The sequence below is a fragment of the Plasmodium vivax genome, chromosome 8 (assembly GCF_000002415.2).
Source record: "Plasmodium vivax chromosome 8, whole genome shotgun sequence".
Classification (NCBI taxonomy): Eukaryota; Apicomplexa; class Aconoidasida; order Haemosporida; family Plasmodiidae; genus Plasmodium; species Plasmodium vivax.
Window position 1 is genome coordinate 606,230 of NC_009913.1, and position 27,620 is coordinate 633,849.

A 27,620-nucleotide genomic window follows, 5' to 3' on the forward strand; every position below is an offset into this window, starting at 1 on the left:
ATGTACCGAATGTTCACAATGTCCTTCACGTCCATGTTCCTTAAAATTTCGTTGGAGACGTAGAACTGCACGTCGCTGTAGTCGTTGCCTTTTTCTGAGAAGTTAAGAAAGATGGGACAGGTGCGCACAACGTAGGGGTGCACATACGCAGGGGTGAGTATTACACCAGGTTTGCCGTGACCACATAGCTACGTAGAAATGTGGCGCACATGTACGTACTACGTATGTATTTCTTTTCTTTTCTTTCTTTTTTTTACCCGTGTAGTTTCTAAACTTGCGAACGTGGAGGTTCTTCCGATGTATGACCTTCGCTTTTATGTAATTTTTTAAATTGTCCCCCCGCTGGAGGGGTTTCCTCAAACTGCTGCCCCGCTGGGGGGGTCGCCTCAAACTGCTGCCCCGCTGGGGGGATCTCCTCAAACTGCTGCCCCTCTGGAAGTGTCTGCCCAACCTGTTTTGCCCCCCTTTCACGTAAAACGAGTGAATCACGTCGCTCTCCGTTGGCACATTTTCCTCCCCCTTCTGCTGTTTAAAGGCAAAATCGTTGCTTTTGTTCGTCTCCTTCTTCCCTAGCAGTCGCGCATATTTTTTGTATAACAATTCGTATTTTTTCTTCAACAATTTGTGATCATTGGTTAAATTGAGGATAATTTTTTGGAGGCCTTGAATTTCCCCCCCTTGTGCGTGGTCATACATTTTGGCGAACGAATTATTTTCACCTGTTTGTGCAGGTTTGTATTCCTCTGCTAATGGGGCGTGACTTGTGTTGCTTCCCAGGAGATCGTACGTGTGGGTACTTTTTTCCTGCTTTAACTAAATAAAAAAAAAAAAAGTAGGAAAAAATAAAGTTACACAATTGGAAAGGCAGCAAAAAAAGGAAAAAGGATCCATCCAAATGAGAATCCACAGCACCAACAGGATGGACGTTATGTCTACACGCGAAAGGAGACATACAGACGCATTGGTGGCGATGTGTGGAGGGTATAACCTCCTTTGCCCCCCTTTTGCCACGAGGCATACTTTTAAATGATATTCATTGCCCCGATCCGTTTTCTCCTTTCCTTTTATGAAACATTTCAGGTAAGACGTCTGCTTATTTAGCGTGTCAATTTTCTTCCTTTTCCTTTTTAATCCTTTAAATAATTTAAGATTCGTTTTGGATAAAAAATAGCATTTCTCGTTACTTTCGAGCAGCTTGCTTTTTACTCTCTCGTAGTTTTCCAAAATGGTGTCACTTCGGTATCTGCGCGGTGGGCAGGAATTATGCGAGAGGGGGTGTAAAATATACGTGTCTTCTTTGCATGCGTTTGTTATACTACCATTTATTTGTTATGTTTTGCTTTCTTCATTTTGGCCTTTAATTGGCTCTCCTCACCTGCTGATTTGTTCATTCCTCCGTCTGGGCAGATCTGAGCACCTTCTTCCGCCCGTTTGTTTTTTCTTCCATTTGGGGGGTGAAGAAGGGAAAATGGGGAACAAAATGAATCACACATTTGACACGTTCAGGGGAAGCCAGCTTTAGACGAAACCGCATGTTTGTCCTCCCACCGTTCGCTCATTGTGGTATTCACTCATTGTGGTGGTCACTCATGGTGGTACCCACTCTGAAGCCTCTTGGCACATTTTCACAAAAGAGGGTGTATTCCCCGGTGAGTTCCTCATTTGGCACATAAGTCATTTTACTCATAACGGCATTCATACATGCACCTTCTTTTTGGTGCTACCTTTGGGGAGGGTGCATCGAACGTGGGGGGCGTCTGCAGCTGCACGAGTAAGTCGCTCTTTTCTAAAATCAAGTCATTGGCTGTTTTTAGCTAAACGGGTGCGCGGGGGGGGGGAAGTCATCGGAAGGGGGGGTAGCCATTTAGGTGTACATTGTAAGCAAAAACGAATTGTGTATGCATGTGAGGTAGTTTTACAAAATGCAGCCACCACAGATATGCAGTGTAAGCCTTTCCTTTTTTAAGTGCCTGCCCTACTTTGTCCTTTTCTCTCCTAAGCTTATCCGCTTTATTTTTTATTCTTTCCTGGAGCGACATCTTCTCATCGTTTATTTTATCGTTCAGTGAATTGGCCAGGTTTAATTCCCTCTTGAGGTTTTTTATTTCCAGTTCCAGGGCACCTTTTGCTTCATCGTCGTCTTGTTCCTCATTTTTTAATTTCTTGGGGGGAGGGGCAAATGGGGGGTACAATGAGGTAGGCATCGCGGGGATGGCAGGTGTTGTCGGAGCGTCTATAGTGATACTCTCAAACGATGAAGAAGTGTGCATCTGCTTTTGTGCGCGTTCTTTCCCTTTTTCCCTCAAACCTTTGTCTTATGCATTGTAAATTCGTAACTCTCAATGCGCTTGTTCATTTCGGTTTTCTCCTCCTCTATTTGACTTATCCGTTTGTTCAGGTCTCTTATTTCTTGGGCCTGCGGAGAGAGGGGTGTGCAAAGAACAATAGCACGTGTAGCTTCCTTGCGGTTTGCTTCCACACAGATGGACAGATGCTCGCATTTGTCTGCTGCATTCCTTTCACCTGTTCGTCGTTGTTCTCAACGGCAGTTTCGAGATTTCTGCTTAGCGCGTCGTTCGCCTTGTTCAGTTTGTGTATCTGCGTGGGGGGCGAAGCGGGGTGGGGCCATGCGCTCGTGATACGATCGGTGTGACAGTATCGGTGTGATGCGATTGGAGAGGCGAATATATTGCGCCTTCCCATCTGTGCACAGCATCGCGCCAACTTACCTCCTTCACGTATCTGTTCATCGCCTCCTTCAGGTTGACGTTCAAATGGTCTATGATTTTTTCCAGCAGCTGCCCGAGGCCCTTGTGGTCTAGGTATTCACCTGGCAAGCGTTGCAAAGGGGGTTATTACTACTATTATTATTTTATTTTATTTTTTATTTTTATTTTTTTTTTTTTCCCAAAACGTGTGCACATGTGGACCCACTTGGCACACACACGCGCACTTGGGGCAAACCCACCTGCCTCATCCTCCCCGCGAACATGTCCATACTTCCTCGATGGAGCAATGAACGCCGAATTGTCCACAGAGTCCGCGCCCAACTTCTCCTTATACTTCGTGACCTGCTTCCTCTTTAACATTTCTAGCAAATTTTTTTTTTTCCTACTCGAGTTATTATACGCCAACAATTCAGTGTCACTGAAGTAGCCTCTTTGTTCGCGTTGCGACTTTCTTTTAAAGTGGAAACTACCTGTATACCTTTTAGCAGAGGAAAAACCTTCACTTTCGAATGAGGAGGTTGTGTTTATTTTGGCTCCCTGATTGGTTCCTTTCACACAATCAGTTGTCTCTGTTATGCTTGGCGATTTGTTCCCTTCCCAGTGAGTATCTTGAAAATGTGCACACTTGTTATTTGCTCGTTTGGTTGAGTTTTCCTTGCGGGGCCGCTGCTCTCGCGCATGTGCGCCTTTTTGGGGTCCTCCCAGCTGTTCGCTTAGCGGTTCGTTTAGCGGTTCGGCCTGATGCTCAGTTTGCCGTTCCATTTGCCCCCCACTTTGAGGAGCGTCGCCGCACGCGGACTCGTCCCCTTCCCCCGAGCATGACTTATTGAAGTAGAAAAAACTTTTCGTCTTTTTAATTTTGTCATTTATTTGGTTGGCACTAAAATCGCGCGTATCATTTTCGCGGTGCAACGGGAAAATGGACTTCTCATTGTCCAGACTGTCGAATGTCTTTGACAGCTCGCTTGAAAAAAAGCTTTTAAGTTTATCATACCCGGGGTTCTTGGCATCATTTCGCTCGGATATTTTATCTAGCAAATTTATTATGCTGATTAGCTTTTCTGAGTTTTCTTTGTTCATTTCGGCTACTGAGCGCATGAGTCATGTTCCGCATGGGTGGGGGGAGGCAGCGCGCAGGTGTGTTATGGGTACATATAGAGTGCATAGACATGGACGGTGTTTCCAAAGTGGGGTCCTCTTTTTTTTGCTTAATTTTGACGAGGAAAGAAAGGCATTGTCTTCCTTTTAATGGCGCGCCGAAGAGTTGTACATAGTTAATATTACGGTATGGGATTTTTTTTTTTTTTTTTTTTTTCCCTTTCAGTAACGACTTATTTTGCAACGGTTTATACTTCTCAACGTGAGTAAATAAAGGAGTGGGGGTTCGTTTCTACTGCCTTTGCTTTTTTCTTATTTCCTGCTGTGCAGCATGAGGTTAAAAATGGTGGGAAGTGCGCTTTCGTTCCTTTTTACACTCATATTTGGTGACGGTGGGGAAAATTTAATTTTTTCAAAAAGGAACAAGTAGATTTAAAATGTTCTGACCGGGCAGATTTTTTACTTGCATAATTTTTTTGCGTGTTTACCAATTTGTACAATCATCCACATGTGCCGCTTATCCCCCTTGCGCATCTTTTTCCTTTCCTCTTTACATGTCTACATTTTGGAACAGCCGTAAGAAAAAAGGGAACTTCAGTGCGCAGAAAAAAAAAAAAAAAAAAAAAAAAAAAAAAAAAAAATGGGGGGGAGCAAGCAATCATAGGAACACAGGCGCGATGACGTAAAGTCTGTTCTGCCCTCACTTTGCTAATTCCTTAAAAATGGAAGACAAAATGAGACCACCCGGTTGGAACGGTTGTGGTGGACTCGCAAAAAGGGCAAAAAAAGTGGAAAGAGCAACATGACTTTTTTTTTACTTTTTAAAGACAAGGATTTTTCCATTTTTTTTACACATTCTCGTTCAGGCGAACAAGTGAGTTTAAATGTGGCCAACAGGTGGTGGTGTTGGGGGGGAAGTAAAACTGCGATGACCACGTGATGGCGTTAAAACGTACGCAGCGTGAAAAAAGATAAATTTCGTGCAGTTACATAAAAAATTGCACGGAGATGCCCACCTGTGACATTCAAATGTTTGATGTAGAACGCGCGTTAGGCCATTTCTGTTAGACTTTTTTTTTTTTTTTTTTCTATTATGCGTTATCCTCTGTGGAGGTTAAAATCGGGGGGAATTCCAAACCGCGCCTTTTTGTCGTTCCTTTTTAAGTATATTCTCACAAGCTTGGGGGCACACCCAAGGGGGGGGGAAAAAAAAAATGAATGCCACACAAATGTACATACATATGTACTGAGTGAAAATTGCAACCGTGCATAACAGCTATGTGCCATATGCCTTTTGTTCTCCCACGATATGTATATCCCCCCCCCGGCAGAGGCGCAAACACGCGGCGAGGAACCACAGGACCCAGAATAAATCAGCCAACTTTTTATTCATTACAACGTTGCTTTTTAATGAATAAAGGATTGTACAATTTTGTTGGGGAGAAAATGGGGAAACTTTTTGCCGATAAATAAGTGCACTCTTTTCCTTCGTTAGGAAAATTTGCATCGCAAGGAGGAACGAATATGTAGTCTCCTAAGTTTCAAGAATGAGCATACACCATCAGGAGTTTTTATGTGCTTGTTTTTATCTGCCCCAGTTTATACGTTCCTTTTATTGTACATGCAAATTAGAGGCAACTCGCCATGTTTTATATATTCCCCTGATGAGGGTCTGTTCCTCTTCCTTGTCATCCACAGTACGATGGGCGAACGGTATGGCTCAGTTTCGTATAGCATAGTAGTGGTAGTAGTAGTACATGCTCTGCGCGTTTTGCTAACTGGGAGTGTAATCAGATGCGTAGGTACGCACGCGCTTTATGCAAATCAAGCGCACTTTGCAAATCTCGCGAAGTATGCAAATCGCGCGCATCACCACAGCTCCACGAATTCTGCCAACTCGCCTTCATCTGTGAAGGGACACCCCATGCGAGATGCGCTCACTTCTATACCATTTCTGCCGCATTCGCGCAAAGGGGGGAACACATGCAGATGCGCGCCCAGATACGGCGCTACTTGAACCCACGCCAAGAACACGCGCGTGCGTATACAATATATATATAAATATACAAATAAATATATGTTAATACATACATTTATGCGTCATACTTTTGCCTGTGCGAAGCCGCCACCCCGGCGTAGGAGCTAACGCTTCACGCTCTCGCGCTCTTTCGCGGCGCACTGCAGCAGCTTTTTTTTTTTTTTTTTTTTTTTTCTACCCCCCCTTTGCGAAGGAATTTACCAATTTACCAATTTACCAGTTTGCCAGTTTGCCAATTTTTAAGGAGGACGTTTTTAAGGTACATGTGGTATGAAAGCGAAAAATTTGATTTACATATGAATACATTTTTAAGATGCACGAAGAGTTAACAGCATTTTAGCTTCATCATATGAATGTATTGCTTGTATGTAAGTCAGTTTGAAGTTTCATGCATCCACTAGAAAAAGGCAGGAAGGGAGGCCGAAAAGGAGGCAGGAAAGGAGGCAACAAAGGAGGCAAAAAAGGAAGCAACAAAGGAGGCAGAAAAGGAAGCAACAAAGGAGGCAACAAAGGAAGCAACAAAGGAGGCAGAAAAGGAAGCAACAAAGGAGGCGGATAAAAAAGGAAGAATCAAAGGCAGAGAAAAACCTACCAAACCTGCCAGTAAAAGCCGCCTATTAAAGCTTATAAAAAAAAAAAGAAGAAGCTTCCCTTCCTTTTTTGAGATTGACCCTAATGGGAAATACATAATCGCTTCATTCCTTCACTTTGCCTACCTATTGATTTGTTATACATGCTCGTCATCCTCTCGTCGCGAATGTGCTTTGCCGCCTTATGTGAAAGTCGGCCAACGTGCGCATGCATATATTTATATGAGTACATTTACATTCGTTGGTACATTTACATATTGCTAAGTTTCATAATGCTACGCTGGAGTGAATGAACATGTGATAAGCTCCATAACTGTTTCATTTTTCACATCAGTTTGCACACAAAAGAGGGGAGTTCACAGGGGGGGAAAAATCAACCCTGGATGTAACAGATGTCAGCGGTGCCCCACATGTGCATGCACCAGAGTTAGACCCCACATCTGCCTCCACCGACTTAGGCACGCAGGTACTTGCGCCCCCAAAATATGGAAAGGGGTGTGCGCTGCAGCTATTTTTTGTGCCGCGTTTTGTTTTATCGCCCCTTTAGTGGTTAGCGCTAAAGGAGGGCCCCACTAAGTGTGAGAGTGTTATCGTGTTATCGTGTAATTGTGTAATCGTGTAATCGTGTGAGCGTATGTCGTCAGAGAGTACATTCGCGTGAGCGCGTGTTCTTTTTTCATATGCATGTACGTGCGAATGTGAAGTAAAGACCGACGTGGAAAATGCGTTAAGATATGATGATGCAGTGTAGCCCTTCCTTACGTGCATCGTGAAGTGAATTTTTTTTTTTTTTTTTGTTTTTGGTCCATCCTTACTGTCAATACGTTCCAGCCGCTACTACGGCTAACGCAACTGCAGGGGCTGCTTCTCTCCCATTGGGATTATCGCCACTGGCTTGTTTGATTTGCTGTCCCGCGCTGCGTGTCTCACGTCATGATAATTATGGCAAAACGTGAGTGCCTTACAAAATGTGAATAACCAAGGGGCACAGCCAACACCAATCAGGGAGAAGCCTGCCGCGTGGATTTTGCTGTTCCCCTTTTTGCAGTTCCCCTGTTTCGCATTTCCCCTTTTTTTGCACTTCCCCCTTTTCGCAGTTACCCTTTTTTCTACACTGTCGCAGCCGATTGGCACACCCACTGCGCAGCCCCCGCATCGAATTTATTGCGAGGCAAATTTACCCACTTTCTGTGGATGCGTTTAGTGAGTACCTACGTAAACGCGTGGATGTTTCATTTTTTGTTATCACCCCCCTGGGAGAATCCCCAAGGAGCATATCGTGCCCTTTACTTTTTGCCGTGTTGACATTTTCCCCCCTTCACATTCCAAGCCCCTTTACCTACGTTGGAATTCTTTGTTTGCACTTCACACCCGTGTGCGCATTTGTCTTCTTGTTGGGGGCGTCCAAGCGCGGCTTTATCGTGTCATTTTTCGTCATTTGGTGTGCCATCATTTCTTGTTATTTATTTGCCGAGCACACCGTTTAGCGCCTGCGCGGAATCGTAGCGGCCAACTTCGCGGCACCTTCGCGACCTACCCTGCGACTAGTTAGCTCGCCGCTTATTTCCCCTTTTCTTACCGTTAAGTGGAAATATTTTTACGTTATTTGTAAGGCCCCGAGAATGTGCGCGTATGCCTACACGTACACACGCGCATGTTCATGCAGGGGGGTATGTGCGTGCTCCGACTTGCATACGCCGACGTGTATGTGTGGTGAGATGCACTCACGCGTTCACCCGCGCGCGTGTGAAAAGAAACGCTTACATGTGCGAGGGCGCAACAATTGAACCCCACCAGTGTTTACCCCCCGGTTTTGATGCAAGCTGCTGCTATGATATGTTGACTACCCCGCTGAGGCTACCCATTTGAGGCTGCCCCGCTGAAACTACCCATTTGAGGCTGCCCCGCTGAAACTACCCATTTGAGGCTACCCCGTTGAAACTACCCATTTGAGGCTACCCTTCGAGGCTACCCTTTGAGCTACCCTTTTTTTGTTTTTTCGTGTTTCCCCTTTCGCCACTGTTTTCCCTTTTTTGTTTTTTTTCCACGTCGCGTTTATCACGCCCAGTGCGCGCCGCCCATTTTGCACTTTCATTTTATTACCAGCCCGGTCAGCTCATACGTGCACACCGCACATTGCTAAACACTTACGTGCGCAGTTTTGGCATCTTGCGGATTGGGCGTTTAAATTTGCGCTCGCTTCCTCCGCACCATCACCATCGTCACCATCTTTTTTTTTTTTTTTTTTCCCTCCCCTTTTAATGCATACTGTCCTACGTGTGTGCAAAAATTTTCACACAGCAGAAACGGGGATAGCAGAGTGTTTACCCGTCAGCCGTTTTGATATGCACTTCTAAACATCGGGGGGGAGGAGAAAAAAAAGAAAAAAAAAAAAAGATCAATCTGACGACACCGCTCGTTCGTTTGCTCATTCGTTTGATCGCTCTTTTGCTCATTCGTTTGATCGCTCTTTTGCTCATTCGTTTGCTCGCTCGTTTGCTCACTCGTTTGTCCGCCCCTTCGCTCTCTGGATTTCCTTTTTATGGGGTGATACGGCCGGGGGCGTAGCAGCACAGCGCAACGTTGTTCGTGTAAACGTACGGGCCGCATACTTCGCGTTTCACACGGCGCGTTAGACCATACATGAAACGTTAGGCACCTACATAGACACGGAGAGAGAGAGGGAGACGGCGAATTGGTAGACGGATAGAGAAGTTCCCCCCCGCGCGTGCCTCATGAACTTTAGTGAGAGTGTACCCCGAGATGCATGCAATGAAGAAATACAAAAAGACGATGATGCAATAAGTCTGTTATCGCGGAGCGCAGGGGGAGAGAAGAATGGGGACTGTGGTCAGGTGAAGCGGCGTGAGCGGAGTAGAGGAGAGTCGCACAGGGGAGATACACACAGAGACCCGCACAGGGAACCGCACCGGGGAGAGGGGGCCACCCCGCGCAAGAAGGAAAGAGACTGCAGCAAAAAGAACGCGGAGGGGATTGACTCCAAGCTCGGATTTGACATAAAAAATGTGTTGACGCACGCGTACCTCCCCGTGTGCATCGAAAAAATGAAAGAAGGAGAGTACGTGTACAAATGGAACAGCAACAATATTTTCCAAAAGAAGACGCTGAAGTTTTTCTACCTAGATGTAAATAACTATTGCATACGATGGAATTCAAAAAAAAAAAAAGTGAAAGAAAATAAAAACCCAACTTTATACATATGGGATATTATAAAAATACTGGACGGATCAGAATCTTCCTTTTTTAAAAAAAAAGAAGAAGAAAAAAATTTATCCATTGAAATTATAAGTGCACAGAGAAATTTGAGAATTACCTTCCTAGACATACAGAGGTGGAAGATGTGGCTCTTCGGCTTGATGTATTATCAGTACAAGTTTATTAACAAAGGATCCGGCAAAAAAAAAATGAAGTCCTTCATATGTGAAAGTAACAAGCTGTACGACAATTACATCATCTCTGGCCTGAAGGACATCAACGCATTGACGCTCTCCCAGCTCTACATCATTCTCAGGAGCCTGAACATTTATTTGAACATGAAAATTTTGTACCATTATTTTTCTATATATAAAAATAAAGGCACCGTTAACTACGTAGGGTTTACCAAAATTCTGGAGCACATTTTTTCGAATAAACATATTACCATACATTTTGATTTGTATAAGGGGAAGAGCTCCGGCTGCATAGACAACAGGAATTTTATCGAATTTTTGATTGATGTGCAATGTGAGGGGAAATGTGAGGAGAGGATTTTCTCTGCGCGTCAAGTGGACCGCGAATTTTTTTTCCACGAGGGGATGTGCGGAAGGAAGGAAGCACAGGCGTTGCCATCCACGTGTGGGACATTGAACGGTACGGTTACTTCCACGTCAGGTGTCCGCTTAACAGGGGGAGTACCCCTCGCAGTGGATCCTACGCCAAGGGGTGGTGCCAAAAATGGAGGGAATGCCTCTGAAGGAACTCACCAGAAGATGGGAAAAAAAGGTGAAAATGATCCCTACGGAGAAGCCAATTCGGTTGGTAGGTACAAACCAAGAGGAGACACCCTCGTGGCTAATTCTGCGAAGAACAATGTTGGCAACTACCAGTGGGGAGGCACCTTCATGAAAAATGCGAATAAGGAGGGGGTCAATCAAAATGAGTTCCACTTCGGCGTGGACGCCTTACCGAGTGCTTTTCTCCTGCCGGACAATTGGATGTGCCAGGATGAAGACTACATCACTGTGTTAAATATACTCAGGGGTAAGCTCGGGCTGGGCGCCACAATCGGCGGCGGCTACCACAGCGACGGCTTCAGTGGGGGCGGTGCGAGCATGAAGCGTGGTGCAAGCAGTAGGTACAGCTATCGCATTGATGGACGCTGTCACAGCGGGCACAGCAGCGACGGCGCAGAGAACGCCAACGGGAGTCGGCTCTGCAACGGAGAGAGCACCCAAAAGGAACACCAAGGAAGGGCGCAAAACGAGGCCTACTACATCAGAGCCAAGGCAATATACAAACTGCTAAACACGATAAAGAAATACAACATCCCATTTGTTATGATTAATGAAGATAAGCATTATTTGACGCAGATCGGGTTGGTCTACTTCCTACTGTCAAAGGAAAACAGCATCATGTGCCCAGAGTACTCCAAAGTGTATCAAAATATGAACCTCCCCCTTTGCAACTACTGGATTAATAGCAGCCATAATACGTACCTTGGGAGGAAACAAATCTTTAGCTCAAGCAATATCGAGCAATATATTTACATCCTCATAGATGGGTGCAGATGCGTCGAATTCGATTGCTATTATTTTAATAAGAACATTGTTGTTTATCATGGGTTCTATGGCTATAAGTTAACCTCTTCCATCCTCTTCTGCGATACGCTCATTGCATGCAAACTGTTCGGATTTACAACCTCCCCCTTCCCCATCATCCTGTCCTTAGAAATTCACTGCAAAAATAAACACAAAAATTTGATTGCCAAAATTTTGATATGCATCCTAGGGAACCAGCTGTACATCCCCAAAAGTAGAGACGAAATTAATAACATCACGCCGAATAATTGTAAAAATAAATTTTTGGTGAAATATAAACATTTTGAAAATAATGAGAACTCGGGGTTTTACTTCATCTTTGAGGGGTTGCAGAGCGTCATGTATGACGAGCTGGGGTACATTTCGGACATCATTGGCGACCCCGATGAGGATGCGGACGAGCAGGACGGCCCCTTGGGGGGCGTGCACAACCTTCTCCGCGGAGAAAGCGGCAGAAGTGGAGACAGCGATAGCGATAGTGGCGATGAACGCAAAGGTGAGCGAAACGAGGGTCGCCACGCCCAGAAAAATGGTAAGCGGCTTGACCGGGGGAGCCCAAACCACCGGGAGGATGACGATATAGAGAAACAATTCGACAGCTACATAAAGAACAGCATCCAGAAGGGGTACATCCACGAACGGAAGAAGCGAAGCATCTACATCAGCAGTCTGTGCCACGACCCTGGCGCTGTGGAGAAGGACCCGCGAGATGATTCCTCCCACAGTGATGATGACCACGACCCCCAAGTGGTAAAAGGCACGAAGCTTTCGAGGCACAAAAAGGGGAAAGGTCACAGCAGGGGATCTACTACTAGGGGAGATGACAATAACCCGCGTAAGGACCACCCAAATGGCTTCCTTAAAGATGCTGATGGGGGTGGCCCCCCGCTGGCTAGCCAAAAAGTTGTAAATGGAACTACCGAAGAGGGCAAAAAAAAAACCGATAATCAAAACGCAAGAAGTAATAACATACTAAATGAGTACTCCTGTTTGAAGGGATACGCGTTTCAAAATTTTTGCGAAAATAGGACGTACAACGAAATATGCTCGATTAGCGAAAATAAATTTATCAAGCTGATTAAAAAGAATGAAGAGGAGATAATAAAGTATAACCAGAAAACGTTGACGCGAGTGTACCCTTCTGGGACCAGACTGGCCTCCACCAACTTTAACCCACTGATCTTCTGGAGCGCAGGAATCCAATTCGTGGCGTTAAATTACCAGTACAATGGGCTGAGCATGCTGCTCAACAAAGGAAGGTTTCTAGAAAATGGAGGGAAGCACTCAGGGTACATCCTAAAGCCAGAAATTTTACGTTTTAACGAAAAAAAAGACTACGACATTTTGCACCTCGACCTGCAAATACTGTCATTACATCAGATCAACTTGCTATTCTCCATCAAAAATAAATACCAAGAGAAGAAATTAAAAAAAAAATTATTCAAAATGGATATGATACAACGTATTCAGACACACAAAAAAATTAACAAAAAAATGAAAAATTTTAAAGACGTACAAAAATTAGAAAAGGAAAAAAAAAAATTCTTTTTCTCTGATGTACAGTCAGATGACAATAAGAAAAAAAAAAATATAAGTCACGAATTTCTCATGAAAAAATTTAACGATAATGACAATGACGTTAATTATATTCATAGCAAATGCTTAAATGTGGAAGAGAAATATGAGGACATGTTATCTGAGTATAAATCTTTCCTACTCTGTTCTTCCCTCTCGCACAGCAGCAGCTTCAACAGCTGCAGCAGCAATACTACTACTTCCAATAATGCTACGACCGACTCGACGAAGAATAATTCCTCCAAGTCCAAGAGTAAGAGCTTCTATCAAACGTTTGAGGAGCTGAAGAAGGCGAACAATTTGTTCTTCTATTTGTACGTCACCATCTCCGTGCACGGCTACAACGAGCACAAGTATTACTTCAAAACGGAGATCGCCAAGGTCAATTTTTACGACCTCAACTATTGGTAGGGCTCCCCGCAATTGCGTAGCGGCGCATCTGTATATGCCACTTCCCACATGCACACGCTTACACTCACCCTGTTGACACCCCTTCGATGTGTTTCCCCCTCCCGCAGTTGGTCAAAGCCATCAATTTTCCAAATGAAAATAACGTACCCCTCACTGGCCCTCATTGTGTTTGAGCTGAAAACTTATGTAAGTCAACAAAGATAGTTACAGCGCGGTTGTTAGAGGTGCCTGCCGTGTTGTCTCCTGCCCGAGTGCGTTCGTTCGCCTAGTGGTGGAGTTATAATGTGTTTTATTTTTATTTTATTTCCCCCCCCCTTTTTCAACCCCCTCTGCAGGACACCGTAAAAAGCGAACTCATTGCGTGCGCCTGCTTCCCAGTTAAATGCCTCCGAGAAGGGTAAAGCCAACGTTGCCCTCCCCCCAAAGGGGGAGCCGAATAGTGGGGCCCTCACGAGTAGCCGTTACGATGAGACGCCCCCGCGCAAATGATTTCCATCTGCATTTCCCTGCGCAGTTTTTCCACCACATTTTAATTTTTTTCTTTTTCTTTTTTTTTCTTTTTCTTTCATTTTTGCCTCCACTTCGCAGCATCCGATTTGTCCCGCTGTGCGACAAGTACTTGAAGGACATAAAAGGGTCGGGCATTTTGGTAAATCTGAAAATTGGCACAAACGGCGGCTGAGGATTCCAAAATGTTGCACATCCGCGCTCGCGTTGTTTGTGCAGACGCAGATGCGATGCACGCGCACACATGAAGAACGAATCTCCCACGATTTAAACATTTCAAGGGTGCTTTTCATCACCAGCCTTTCCTTTTTTTTAAATAATGTTTAGTTTTTAATAACATTTTGTACGCATGACGAGATTATTTGTTAAGTTGAACTCATTTTTTGTCCCATTTTTAATTGCGCATTTGTGTATGCCTAAACAGGGAGATACATAAATGCGCACACGTGCATACGTCTCATTTGTTCACCTAATTTTCCACCAACGCGTTACTTTATTTTATTTTATTTTACTTTTCATGCAATTCTGCTTGCCCTTCATTTTGCAAACCTCCTACAAATCATAGGAAGAATTGTGTGGCAGTGCTTGTACAAGAGAGTGCGCTATGAACGCAGACGCTTGTGCCCCTCCCCCGGCACATCCATGTGCATATATGCATGTGTGAGGAGGAGCATCTGAAAAATGTGAGGCACACAAAAAAGTTCATTCCATTTGTTCGTACGAAGTGGTGTTATATGTGTAAAAAGTGATTACATACGGCTGGAACGCGCATATAGAGCGACGTTTTTAAGTGGTTCAAGGGGATCAAGAGGAGCAATGTACATGCGTGTGCCTTCGTGTGTGATACATACGTGCATACTTATGCGAATACACGTTTTATAAATCCTGCTTAACACCTTTTTCACGCTTCTACGGAATTTCCCCCATTCTGGTATGTTTGTATGTGGAATGTTGCATTTTACTGAGTTTTTTTTTTTTTTTTTTTTTTTTTTGGTATAGTTACACCCAAAAAAAATTCAGCACGAACAGTGAAGAATGTGTTGTTTAGCCACGCCAATCCTTTACTCGCTCTTTTGAGGGTTTTAAATTGGCCCTATAAACGATCGTTTCCACTTCACTCCCCCGCTCGTTGGTGATTATGCATGCGTTGTGAGAACATCACATACGTATGTGTATATATCCGTTCCACGCGCGCAGGCCACGCGGCATGCGGTTCATCCCCCCAAACTGGGCAACCCCCACACACCCCCAGGTGCACATATGTAGGCCAGCACGCGGATTACCCAAGTGTAAACGCGCCAACGTACACATACATAGGTCCACGCGTTTACCCTGCATGTTCACTGCATGCTCACTACATGCTCACTGCATGCTCACTACATACCCACTGCCATATGCTTGCACGCCCCCGCGCAGACATGAGAACAGCAGAAAAAGGCATGCGCACCAATGCTTTGACCCACCGGGCTACCCCACTTTTTGCGCCTTTTTTTTTTTCTCTTTTGCCCTAAAACTGAACCATTTTCAAAATAAGGCACAATAATTTGACTTGGCCAACCACAATGAAGTGGTGAAAAATAAAAGGCGAATGAGTTAAGCAGCAGGTCGTCAACTTTCGAGGGCGTCACCAAACGTTCGCGAACGTGTGCCAACGTGTAGGGGAAGAGTGAAGCGCGCTGTTCATTCTGCTTACCCTGCAGCGCCCCCTTTCGTAAGTGTGGGGGGGGTCTTGGCGAACCGGGCCCGCCAGGAGTCTCCCCGGTAAGAGGCACCCCACCGAGTGATGCCCCCCAAGGGCAAAAGCGGTGCGAAGATTAAACCACACTTGCGAATTCATTTTTTCCACCCGTTAGTGGAACATGTAAATATATGTGTGATGTTTAAATTTTTTTTTTAATTCACGAGCTACCTTGGGTTACAATTTTTTAAGGATAAATTTTTGCATTTTTTTTTTTTTTTTTTGTTTTTTTGTCACCTCGAATTGAGATCTCCACTGTGCGCGAATTATGCAACAGGTGAACGAACACACACGTTGAGCGGGATCCAAATAGCGCGCAGAATTGGATGGAGCACATCGCTCACGGCCTCTGCAAGGAGAGCAACTGTTCCCCGGGTTGTGCGTACGTGCGAAGTGTATAGGTGAATTGAACACACTTCCGCGTGAATACCCCTATATACACGCACAGGCATATACGCGTAGAGGCACATACACGCTTGTGCCCCACGACGCGTGGCATACGGCGCTCCCCCCCCTGACAGTAGCAACAGAAAAAAGTAGGCCAAAGGACGGAGGCGAAATATGAAAAACGCAAATGGAAATATACGTTCCCTTGCGTGCAACGAGAATGTAGAAGAAAAAAAAAAAAAATGGCTAAGCACAATTAAGGAAGACGATTCGATCCATTTCAAAAAAGGGGTAGACAGCAAAAGCTTGAAAAATGCAGCTCTGTCATTTTTTAAAGAAAAAAATATCTACAATGAGGAAAATGTGGCCATTTTAAATGCCTTCTGTAAAGAAAAACTAGACGACCATCTGGTAAATGAGGAAATTGTCGAATTTCTGCAGAAGGCGTTTTTCCTGTATGAATATTTTATTAAGGAAAAAAAGAATAGCAAAATTGGCAAAAAGGAATTCATTGAAAATGTATGCGATTGCTGCAGAAGAATATTTTTAAAAAATATTATAAAATATGAAAAGGAAATTTTAGATTTTTTGCTGAAAAATTTAATCAACTTTATTAACCAGCGTTCCTTCTTCGGCATATACCAGTCGCTATACAACATATCGCAGTATCAAAATAAAAACTTCAGAAGGGCGAGCGAGTATGCAGACGGGAAGTTCCAGTTGCTGCTTAACGTTGTGTGCAGGGAGGTAAGCGGGGGGAGTCTGCTCGTTAATGATAACAGGTTCAATTTGGATGCTCTGTTTCTGCCCGACGAGAATGACGAGAAGGAGATGAGGGAGTACCTTGCCGGAATGGCGACGAGTGCACAGAGAGGGAGCGGGGCGAAGGGAAGCGGCAAGGAGGGAGAAGCTTCCGCGAAGGGAGAGGCAGCCGCGAAGGGGGGTGCGAAGCAGAGAAAAAAGGGCGCGCTGTTAAGAAGCATAGACGGCGGGGGCCAGGCGGGAGAGACGGGAGAGGCGGGGGCACCAGGATCGACCGCCGACATGGAGTGCCTGGACAAAGAACTGAGTTGCTTCCACCTGTTCGTGTATTTCCAGGCCTGTTTCGAAAACATCAATTTTTATTTAATAGAAAAATTTATCGAAAATTACTACATTAGCCAGGGCAAGGAGAACATCTACAAGGAGCTATTCCTCTTTTTGTTTTTAATTTACAAAGAGAAGATGCACAGCGTGGTGGATGGCATTTTGACCAACACGATAAATTATTTAACCAAAGCAAATGATACAGAAGTGAGGAAAAAAAAAAAACTATTAAATGAGGAGGTGGAGGTGGTAGCCCAAAAAATACACCTCACAGATTATCTGTTCTATTTCGAATTGCTTATAAGTATTATCACCTTCAAAAATTTTCAGTATGAAAATAATTACGAATACTACATACATATGCTGAAGCTACTTTACGAAAATGATGAGTTGCAGGAAATATTCACATCGTCTCTGTTTTTCGTTTTTATTAGTGCCGAAGATGGCGCTGTTAGAAATATGCTGCTAGCCAATTTTTCAAAATACCATTCGAGAAAGCATCCACTTTTGTCGAAATTTTTTATTCACCTAAAGAATGTATTTCGTTTTATATACGACCTGGACAGTGACCACTTAGTGTACAATCACGCTACGTTTAGCGGTGCTCCTATTGCCCCTTTTTTGCTCCACCCAGAAAGTGGGGAAAAAAAACAAGGAAATTACAACAGTGGTTTGAAAGTGAAACAGGAGTACCTCCCCTTTGTGGCAAATAATATACACATAGACAAATATACGTGTGCATTTTTTAAAGAAGCTTACTACATCGTTAGCAGAATCAACACGGAGTGCTTCTGCCAAGTGACAAATTTATTTTTACACATTTATGACCACATCTTCAACAAGCTAATAAACATCATTTATGAAAATGAAATGAATTTGAATGACGAATTTTTCCAAATCTGCAAAAATATCCTCAGACCCTTTTTATTTATCTACGTTGAATTGTTTGACAATATTTTGGAAAAATTTAAAGAAAGAATATTTAATGAACGCTTGATGCTCTCCTTTGCTTTTATTAAAAAATATCTTTTTAAAAGTCTCTATGAGAAGGCCTTCCAGCAGAAGGATCTCTTCTACGTCATTTATCAGTTTTATTTTTTGCTCTACGCTCTCAAATACAACTTTCGAAATTTTCTAACTGCCTTCGTTATGACCAAGCGGAAGGTGACGCACCAGCTGGAATTATTCCTCAAGCTTAAGCTTCAGAATTGTACAAGTGTGATCGGCAAACCGGTGCATAGCGATGGAGGGGGAAACGCTTTAGAAGACGCGCCGCAGGAAGATGGCGAGCACAGCAGCGGTAGTAGTGATGGGGACAGCGCGCAAGGGACGAATAGGAAGAACCGCGACGGGGGTACCACAAAGGAGAAGCGTAATAACCAAAAAAAAAGACACCCATCAGGGGACCACCCAGAAAGTGAACAATCCGGAAAGGACTCGGTAGAAAACCCAAATGAGGATTCGCTCCAAATCGTGGAGCACAACCTGGAAAAACCGCAAAGCAATCAGGAGAGGGAAAAAAACAACATAATAAATTTCTTTCAGAAGAATTATTGGACACTGAAATATTTCGAGGCGAACACGGAGAAGAAGCTGGATGAGTTTTGCTCCCCTGATTTTAGCGTACCTTTGGTTATGAAGGAGACGCCCAAGTTGAAGAAGCACAGCGTTGGCAGCAACCAGAGCGATAAGAGGGCGAAGAGCGTTTGCGGCAGCCAGAGCGATAAGAGAGGGAAGGGCGCTGGCGACGGGGGAAGCGCAGACGGGAAAGACGGGACCACCAGGGGGTACGACTCCACAAGGGAGCAAGACCAAAAAGGGAGATTCGTGAAAAAGCTACACTCCTTCTTCGGAAGAAAAAAAGAAGTGGATAAACTGATCAATGAGCTGTTTCTAAACAATAAGGACAACGTGTATAGCAAAATTTTAAAAACCAATTTGGCCATAATAAAAAAGCTGGGTAACATCCGCATGGATGTGCTGTATCCCATTTTTAACGCCAGCCTGGTGTTCCTATTTGACGACTTTTATTTTTTCATCATACAGAATATAAAGCTAGTCATTGAGGGAAAGGAGAAAAAACTATCCAATCATAAAATCTTCCTAAATATGTCCTTCATTTTGCTGCACACCTTCGCCAAGGATGTGAAGGTGGAGAAGTACCTCGTGTCCATTTTTTACATTTTAAGATTATCTCTAAATAAGTTGAAGAAAATTAAAATAGTGGAGCAGCAAAAAATACAGGGGAGTAACTCCAACGAAGTGTATAATAAAAATACGAAGAAATTTGAAGACAATATAAAATATTACAACCTTAGGAAGGATAAGGATGTGGTAAAGGCGAACACATCAGGGGTGGAGGAAGAAATTGAGAACGCGGAGGACTTGCAATTCTCTGCTGATGAAAGGGCCACTTCCACCCTGCGCAAAATTGAAGAAAAGGTAAAACTCTATCAGAACATTTTTTATATTTTTTTAAAATTGCTTCAAAACATTTTGAAGGAGAACAATTTGTACTACAATTTTAAATTCATCATTTATGACATTTTATTTTGCGAGTTTTCCAACAAGGGAATCGTCTTCTCGTGCATGAAGTGCATTTTGGACAGGGCCAAGCTGCAGGAGGTGTGCGCCTACAGTTTGGCGGTGCTCCGCGCGGGGGGCGCAGATGAGGCGGATGGCGCAGCGGATGACGCGGCGGATAAGGTGGCGGATAAGGTGGCGGATAAGGTGGCGGATAACCTGACGGACAACCTGACTGACAACCTGACTGACGCGGCGGCTCGGCCAAACCTCAGCCACCTGTCGCGCATCGCCCCCGAGGGGAAATCCTTCCGGGTGAACTTCTTCGAACCCAGCCGCGCGAGCAACCCAAAGGTGTCCTCGCTCCACATCAATGTGATAATACTGTATTTTATCTTTACCCAGAAGAACAAGAACAACGAAAAGAGCAAACTGTACGACGGCTGCCTAAAAATGAGCGTGGACGACTACTACAGCGTTGCCAACAAGCTGCTCCACATTTTATACACCAGGGAGGAGCAAAATGCCTACTACGAGAGGTACCTGAAATACCTGTGCCTGAAAATTTTAAAAAAAATTTACTGCCTCTTTTCGATTAAAGAGGCGGACATGTACCTAACGCACATAAAAGGGAACAGCACAGAGGAAACAATTTTTGAAGATAAAAAACTGAAAAATGTAAACCGTTATAAGGAGGAGCTCATTGGTTTATTTAAGCTATTATCAAATTATGAAATTAAAAATTATTTTGAAAAAAAAAATGGACATAAAACATCAGAGGCGCACAAATTTTTCTTTTTAAAAAATCTAACCAGTAACGATCACGTGTTGAAGAGTGACAATCTGTGCTTCCTCATCAGCTGCCTACTTTTTCTCTTCAACCTGAAATACGATAAGACGACTTTCTACAAAATTGTGTACATCATTTTGGTAGAAAAGAATGAAAACAAAAATTATATTTTAAAAAAAGTCATCTCATCTGTTAAGAAATTCATCAAAATGGCAGATACGTACAATTGCGTGCATAGGGAAAATAAAAAAAAAAAAATAAGACTACCAGTCGATATAACAAACCATTCTGTGCTCTTGTATACCGTCCGAACGAGCATTATTCTGCTGCTTCTAATGGACAGTAACAGTGTTAACAAGCCAGCAATGGTCCAAGAGAATTATATCACCTACCCAAACTTTCGAAGCTACTATATAAAAAAAAAAAACATTAAAAATTACTACACTCAGTTAAACTTTTTACTCTTTAGAATCTTCTACAGTGAAAAAATTTTGCCATATTTCTTCAAAATATTTTTTAGCACCCTATACGTTATATCTTTTAGAAAGGTGAACCAAAATAATTTTTACTTTTTCGAGAAAATGTTCAATCTGAAGGATGCTATGGAAGTTAGTCCGACGGGGGGTGAGCCAAAACAAGGAGACCCCGCAGCTACGGGGGAGAACCTGCTCAATGGAAGCGAAGACAAATCTGTGAAGCTGCTGGATGAGAGTAGCATTCAACTGAGTGAAAAGTCGAAGGGGCTATCGTCTAGCCAGACAAACGGAGAAAATGAGCACGTAGCCAAAAAAGACAAGAAGGTGGGGAAAAAACACATGGGAGGGGAACAAAATAGGGGCAGTAGGGTAAAACCAACGAGGCGCAGTGCAGGGGTGAAGAGAAAACTCCTGAAGGGGGAGAAAAATTCGGACGAAGTTTCGGAGGAAGGCTCGGGGGAAGGGTCAGGGGAAGACTGGGAGAAAGACTCGGGGGGAGACTCCGCGGACGACTCGGAGGAAGACCCACAGGGGAGAAGCACCGCTTCCGAAGAAATGAAGAAAAATTACCGGGTAATTTTGCGAAGCCGTAATGGAAAAACGACCATGCTGAGGAATAAGCAGGACGAAAAAACAAACCACGTGGGTAACACGTCAGATAAAAAGTACATCAAAATTGAAGACAGCACGAGTAGCAACTCAACGTCCGACTCAGATGTATCGTTCAAAATAGAAACAAAGAAGAAGAACACTCGAAAAAATTTGGACACAAATAATACTGCTCCCAGTGGGAAAAGAAGGAAGGTGCCCTCCAACAGCTCGGAAAATGCAACAACTGAGGGGAAGAAACGCACACAGAAAGGGACTTCCCCGCAGGAGAAGGTGCAAAAACGGTCATTTAGCAAGCGGGAAGAGGTTAAAGCGGATGTATTAGACACAACAGATGCATTGAACGTGGTGGAAGTACACTGCGAGGGAGATACAGGAGGAAGTCCAAAAGCGGGCGCATCAACCGGTGCTGCAACAGGGGGGGGAAGCGACTCCACGGAAAATTTTCTATTCAACGGAGCGCTGTCCTTAAAAATTCTAAACCATTTCATATTTCTCTGCAAAGGATTCCATGAGGACTTGGAGATAAAAATATACAACGGGGTAGTAGCATGTTTGAAGGAAAACGAAAACGACAAGGAAAAATTGAAAAATATTTTAAGTCTTCAATTCAGTGAGGACGAAAAAAGCTCCACAAAGTATAAGAAGAAATTACAGCTGCTGAGAGTTATTCAAACGAAAATTATCTTCCTCAGTTATATAAAAGATAATTTAAAAAAAAGGAAATCGCTCATATCCCGAATGAGTGAATTAAACTTAAATATTTTTAAAAACAAACCCATGTTTAGCATTGAGTTGGATTTCGTCTGAGCGGGAGGCAAACGTGCTGTGAGCCGCTTTTCACAATGATATCTGCGTTTTTTTTTTTGCTATATTTTGCAAAATTTAGCAACCACCGCGGGCAACGTACCGGTGTACATCCCGTCACATTAATGCTTCCCATATGTATGTGCACACGCCGACAAACGAATCAGCAAAAGTGGAAAATTTTATTTTTACTTTTTACTTCCATTTTTACTTCTCATTTTTAGCAGCAAACACCCCCTGCGCTTGCACATGACAACGCGGGGGGTCTGCATTTACCTTTTTTTCGACCACCTGGGTGGTAGGCAATTCACGCCAAGTTGCGCCCCACAACTCTGGGTGTATTTAAAAATTACAATTGTGAAACGATCTCGTGTTATTTTCTTCACTCTGAGTCAGGAAAAAGAATTGCTTTTTTTTTTATATATTTCTCCCCTGATATAGCATCCCATTTTGTATGAAGATGCAAAAGGGGGGCTGCGTTTCATTTTGCTCCACCACTCATTTATGTATGCCGCCACATGGGTAGATCATACGTGCATATTTCCAGGTATGTACATATATATATATATATAATACATATATATATATTTTTTTTTTTTTTTTTTTTTTTTTCTTCCCGTTTTCCCACTGTCAAGCTCAACTGTAACGCCATCCACTGCGGTTCAACCGAGTACCACCAAGCAAAGAATTTGCCAATAACACTCGCGCAGTAGGACCTTAACAGCGTCCCACATGCATATATACATGCACAAACAATTATGCAAAACCGCGTATGTGTGATTGGTTTCCCCTTTTTTATAAAATGAAATTTGTTTTCCCCCTTTTGTTGTATGCCCTTTTAAAAAGCGCCTTTTGCGAAATCAAAGAATTAAGTCATCACGAATTTCACCGAATGCTAACCACAGAGAAGAAGGACCAGAAAAAAATATACGCTCTTGATAGTAAGCCAAATTTTAAAAACGCACATTATTTTCAGGACTTCTTACATTTGAAGACCGACGTCGATTTCGTTCTCTATGTCTATGCCAAGTGGGACGCAGACTCCAAGTACTGTTTGGGATGCCGCTCTGGGGCGAATATTCAAGTGCACATCGGCACATAAACCCATCAGCACATAGACCCATCGCCATGCACGTGTGTACCTTTGTAGCCCGCGTCACTCCCCCCGCTTTACCCTTTTGCTTCTTTCCCCCCCTTGCGCAGCAACCTGATCACCGTTTTCCGCGAAGTCGCAAGAATAATCGGGGAGAATAAAATAAAAATCGATTTTTACACCTTCAATATTGATAATGCCAAGGAGTTGTGCAATTTTATGAATATCAAAACCCTGCCAGTTATTCTATACGTCTCATCTGTGCATAAGAAAAAATACAACTCCCTCCTTTACAAAGCTTTGAGCTCGAGCAAGGATGTGAAAATAAGCAACGCCTTCAGGTAAAGCGCCCAAAAAAAGGGGGAGCACAAATCGGTGCGTATTAATAATATGCTAGCGCGATCACTCCCGAATGGTCATTAGAACCGTCATTGCGTAGTTATTCTGCGCACGTCTCTGCTTAACTGTCATGCGTTCACGTTTGCAACAGATTATGTGCCATTTCATTGTTCCTTGTTATGTACTCCTTTACCACACATTTGTTCAATTTTGCGGATAGAATTATTCTGTCTCGGTGGCTCGATGGAGTCCGCCATTGGCCATTTCTGCGCAGTGCATATACGTCATTTTTCGTCCTTTTTTTTCACTCATTTTCACCCTTTTTTCATCCCCCTTCTGCCCCCTCGAAGGTACAATGGAGACATGTACTGCTACGATTACATCGTGGAATGGATAGAGGCACATCACTACTTCACCCGAGCGGTCATGTTAGCAAAAAAATTATTTCAGTGGAGGAAAAAGTAATCACGAATTATCGCGCTGATTATTGGTTAGCCTTTTTTTTTTTATTTTATTTTGTATACGCGCGTTATTCAGTTTGTCATTAGCGTTTTGAAGGCTGTGCTAACTGCATACTGTGCTACTGCGTACCCCATGTGTCCATTTGTACATCTCCTTGCCTTGCAAAATTAACGGAAAAAAGGGAACCCCCCCTCATTTTCTTCATTTCGGTCAACTTTCACATTTTTTAAAAACAGACATTCGTTTGAACGTCGCGAGTGGGCAACCCCCCTTCCGTTTTTATATTTTTTTTTTTCGCAGCATGGATGGGGATGTCTATACGCGCACATGCGAACGTGCAAACGTGCAGACATATAAACACAAGTTCGCGTGATCATATGCGAACGCGCACATGCACCAAGACGAACACGTCCATTTGCATATGCGCATTCGTACGAATACGCGTATAGCCTTCCTTTTTGCGGGACGAAATTCCCGCGGCCTACCGCCAAACTTTTTACCTTCAAAACTCGTTCATGCAGATTTGTGCATGGAGATGTACACATGAGCATACCCGCGCAAAGCGCAGTGTTGTCGACAACGATTTAAACACTCGCGTTAAATACGCCAAAATTTTTCAGTTTGAAATGTGTGGGAAACAAATCACAAATGCCAAATGACACACTTTCGCGCCGTACATGTGCAGGTGAATTGAACTACATTATGCGCACATGTGTGTAGGTTTACGCGTCACGAAACCATTTTTCGCCGTTTCCCTTTTAATGAGCAATCCTCAGCTGAACTGTTCGATGACTCCTAACAGAATAACGCGACAATGTGCAAAGCATTTTAATAAATGACCGAGGACAGAAGAAACACCCGCCAAAGAAAAAAAAAAAAAAAAAAAATTGAGAATGAGAATGATAATATTTTATTTGGCTATTCTGTGCTATGTTAGCTCCGCTGCAGATTCTCAAACGAAATCGAACGTATGAAAAGATTAGAGGCGATTATTTGCCTCGTTGCGCCGACGTTTGTTCTGCTGCCCTCGTACATGCATGTTTATATGTACATATGTAATGACCTCCCGGTGACTTCCCTTCCGCGAGCATTATATTTCACACCTTGCGATGCCGTTTTAAACGCGAAAGTACCACCGTTTAGTCTTCCACATCGCAACGTCCATTCTACATGCACGGCGTCACTGTAGACAGACCAACCGGTGTGTGTGTGTGTGTATGGGCGAGGGGGGGGAGGCCCCCAATCTGTGTACACCTGTACATGCATAAACCTCTGCTCACGCGTAAGTACTCACTTCCCCCTTGAAACGACTCCCCCTCTCTTAGCAGAATTATCTTTTAAAAAATCACGAGCCATCCAAAATATCAAGGAAAAAGGCAAGAAAATATGATAAGCATGGTTTAACTAATTTTACAGGTAAGAGCAGAAAGGGGCAGACAATGCGCGACGGCTTCGACGACGCTCCAACGGAGAGACTTTTCTAATAAACGCATTATGAGATGCTATTCATTTGCACGTGTTGGAAAAAAAAAAAAAAAAAACGCCGATTTGGGCATTCGTCAAACGACGTCACTGATTAAAAGGATGCCATGCTGTGATGAACATTTTATGAATTTTTTTTTTTCCCCCAACATTATTAGACTTCTCTTTCGTGTCGCAAGCGGAAGCAAGTGATAGCGAAGCGCATGCAGGAAAGGAAGGCAAAAAAGAGGAGAAGGATAAAAAAAACGACACGGGGAAAGATGATTGGAAGGGGAAACATGAGGAACATGCAATGCACGAGGGGGAGGTAAAACATGCGGTGCAGGAAACACATGGTGAAAAAAAACCATCAAATGAGGAGAAGAACAAAAAGGAAAGCAAAGATGACGCAGAGGACGACGATAATGTGGACGAGGGTGATGAAGGTGACAACGATGGCGAAGACGACGACGAAGATGGGGAACCCAAAATCAATTCCAAAAAAAAAGGAAATTTAAAGGAAGATAAAAAGGGAGGAGATAACAAAGAAAAGAAAAAAAAAACAAAAGGAGATTTCGATGATGACGAAAATTCTGAGGAAGATGAAGATGATGAGAATGAAGATGAGGCGGATGGGGAGGACGAAGACGAGGAGGAAGAAATGGGAAAGAAGCCATCAAACAAAAAAGACATTGAGAAACAACAAAAGGGGAGCGACAAAAATGATGAGAAAGGTAAAAAAGAAATAAAGGTCCACGGAGGGGATGAGCACAAGCATGAAGAGCATCACGAGGTGCACACTGCAGGGAAGCACCAGGGGGACAACCACGTCCAAGCTCACGCCCAAAAAACGCATAACGCAGCTGAAAAACAACAGAGCGGTAAAGAAGCTAATAACAATCAAGCTGCACATAACCCAGAAGTAAAAACGAGCGTGCCAATATTAAGTAACATTGAACAGAGGCAGCCTACAAGCCCTCCCCTCTCCAACGTGGCGCAGAATGCAATTCCAGCTTTAAGCGCGTTCATTCCGAAGAGAGAGGATCCCATTGTCCCACACAACAATAACGTGTAGGTTTCTCTTTCCCTCCTTTCAAAGCTGCGCACATGAGTGTGTGTGTGTGCATGTAGGCTTCTATACGTGGCTACTGCGCGTAGGCACAGTTTATCCCCCCAACCGAATTATTTACCCCTTTATAGCATGCTCATTTTTTACGCCGATGCTCTCCCCACCACTTTGCAGCAAAATAAACGAAGATATACACATCCCCGATGATATTAAAAAAGATTTCATGAAACTGCTAAGAAGCGTCGTTCAACTTAACGTTAAGGAAGCCCTGCACCAGGGGAACAGTCATCACCCACATGGAGATCAGCAGAAAAACTCCTCAGGCATGCCACCAACGCATATGAATGCTCCCCCTGGGAATGGAACAAACAACACATCATTTTTAAACAGATTGATGGATCATTTTAAGAAATATCTGCTGTACTACTTAGGAGGCCTCGTGGTTTTTTCTGCTTTTGCATTGGCTATGCAATGTTCAGACGTAAGCGACAAAAAGAGAAAGAATCCTGCCAAAAGGGACAGAAGCAAAATTACCAATTATCGAAGAGACATCGAAAGCTGAGGGGGGAGGCACGTTCAATCGCGTCTGCCGCTGCATGTGCATGTGCACGCGATTTCGTGTGACAGCGTACATAATTACACCCGCACGCACACATATATGTATGCATGTCCCTATTTTTTATTTTCAGTAGAATGAATCGTAGCAGAAAAGTGTAGAGAAGTTCCCCCCTCGGGTTTCTAAATCGCTAGGCTTTTTTTGTCATTTTTTTGTTATTTTTTTGTTATTTTTTTGGTATTTTTTGGTATTTTTTTGTTATTTTGATTGCTATTTTTTTGCTATTTTTTTGTATTTTTTTGCTTTCGCGTGCATATCTGCTTGTTCCTTTTTCACGTAGACACATAATTAAGTAACATTTTTTGTTCCCAATTTAAGCCCCCTTTCCGTTGTTTCTAGCAACTCCGCGTCACACAATTGTGTGTAATGTTCTGCAGCAGCGGAAAAGCTTTTCATGCC

The 27,620-nt window shown here is 43.5% G+C and overlaps 5 protein-coding genes across 5 annotated transcripts, besides 19 other annotated features; 4 read left to right on the forward strand and 1 right to left on the reverse strand.

Annotated features, from left to right (window-relative positions):
* Positions 1-102: 102 nt before the first annotated feature.
* On the reverse strand, positions 103-3,809 carry PVX_094890 (hypothetical protein, conserved; the record flags this gene model as incomplete). Its single annotated transcript, XM_001614395.1, has 8 exons — positions 103-813; positions 1,021-1,243; positions 1,702-1,814; positions 1,980-2,162; positions 2,309-2,416; positions 2,524-2,598; positions 2,730-2,830; positions 2,969-3,809. The coding sequence occupies 8 exons, from the start codon at positions 3,807-3,809 to the stop codon at positions 103-105; spliced, it is 2,355 nt and encodes a 784-aa protein (XP_001614445.1).
* Positions 1,136-1,155: a microsatellite.
* Positions 1,426-1,497: a microsatellite.
* Positions 1,895-1,933: a microsatellite.
* Positions 2,010-2,076: a microsatellite.
* Positions 2,281-2,300: a microsatellite.
* A 3,327-nt stretch (positions 3,810-7,136) lies between the features above and the next one.
* Positions 7,137-7,165: a microsatellite.
* A 153-nt stretch (positions 7,166-7,318) lies between these two features.
* Positions 7,319-7,470: a microsatellite.
* A 1,696-nt stretch (positions 7,471-9,166) lies between these two features.
* Positions 9,167-9,264: a microsatellite.
* Positions 9,191-14,622, forward strand: PVX_094895 (phospholipase C-like, putative; the record flags this gene model as incomplete). Its single annotated transcript, XM_001614396.1, has 4 exons — positions 9,191-13,254; positions 13,366-13,444; positions 13,594-13,655; positions 13,847-14,622. The coding sequence occupies 4 exons, from the start codon at positions 9,191-9,193 to the stop codon at positions 13,938-13,940; spliced, it is 4,299 nt and encodes a 1,432-aa protein (XP_001614446.1). The 3' UTR covers positions 13,941-14,622.
* Positions 10,708-10,738: a microsatellite.
* Positions 14,139-14,172: a microsatellite.
* A 668-nt stretch (positions 14,623-15,290) lies between the features above and the next one.
* Positions 15,291-15,312: a microsatellite.
* A 388-nt stretch (positions 15,313-15,700) lies between these two features.
* Positions 15,701-15,736: a microsatellite.
* A 328-nt stretch (positions 15,737-16,064) lies between these two features.
* On the forward strand, positions 16,065-22,184 carry PVX_094900 (hypothetical protein, conserved; the record flags this gene model as incomplete). Its single annotated transcript, XM_001614397.1, has 1 exon — positions 16,065-22,184. The coding sequence occupies one exon, from the start codon at positions 16,065-16,067 to the stop codon at positions 22,182-22,184; it is 6,120 nt and encodes a 2,039-aa protein (XP_001614447.1).
* Positions 17,139-17,192: a microsatellite.
* Positions 17,284-17,307: a microsatellite.
* Positions 20,137-20,249: a microsatellite.
* Positions 22,185-22,953: 769 nt separating the features above from the next.
* On the forward strand, positions 22,954-23,619 carry PVX_094902 (hypothetical protein, conserved; the record flags this gene model as incomplete). Its single annotated transcript, XM_001614398.1, has 2 exons — positions 22,954-23,228; positions 23,385-23,619. 2 exons carry the CDS (start codon positions 22,954-22,956, stop codon positions 23,617-23,619), a joined length of 510 nt encoding a protein of 169 aa, XP_001614448.1.
* Positions 23,620-23,663: 44 nt separating this feature from the next.
* On the forward strand, positions 23,664-27,556 carry PVX_094905 (hypothetical protein, conserved). The gene is made up of 4 exons (XM_001614399.1): positions 23,664-25,043; positions 25,401-25,491; positions 25,716-26,607; positions 26,780-27,556. Exons 1-4 carry the CDS (start codon positions 24,969-24,971, stop codon positions 27,165-27,167), a joined length of 1,446 nt encoding a protein of 481 aa, XP_001614449.1. The 5' UTR covers positions 23,664-24,968; the 3' UTR covers positions 27,168-27,556.
* Positions 25,060-25,099: a microsatellite.
* Positions 25,522-25,548: a microsatellite.
* Positions 26,000-26,025: a microsatellite.
* Positions 26,978-27,003: a microsatellite.
* Positions 27,557-27,620: the final 64 nt, after the last annotated feature.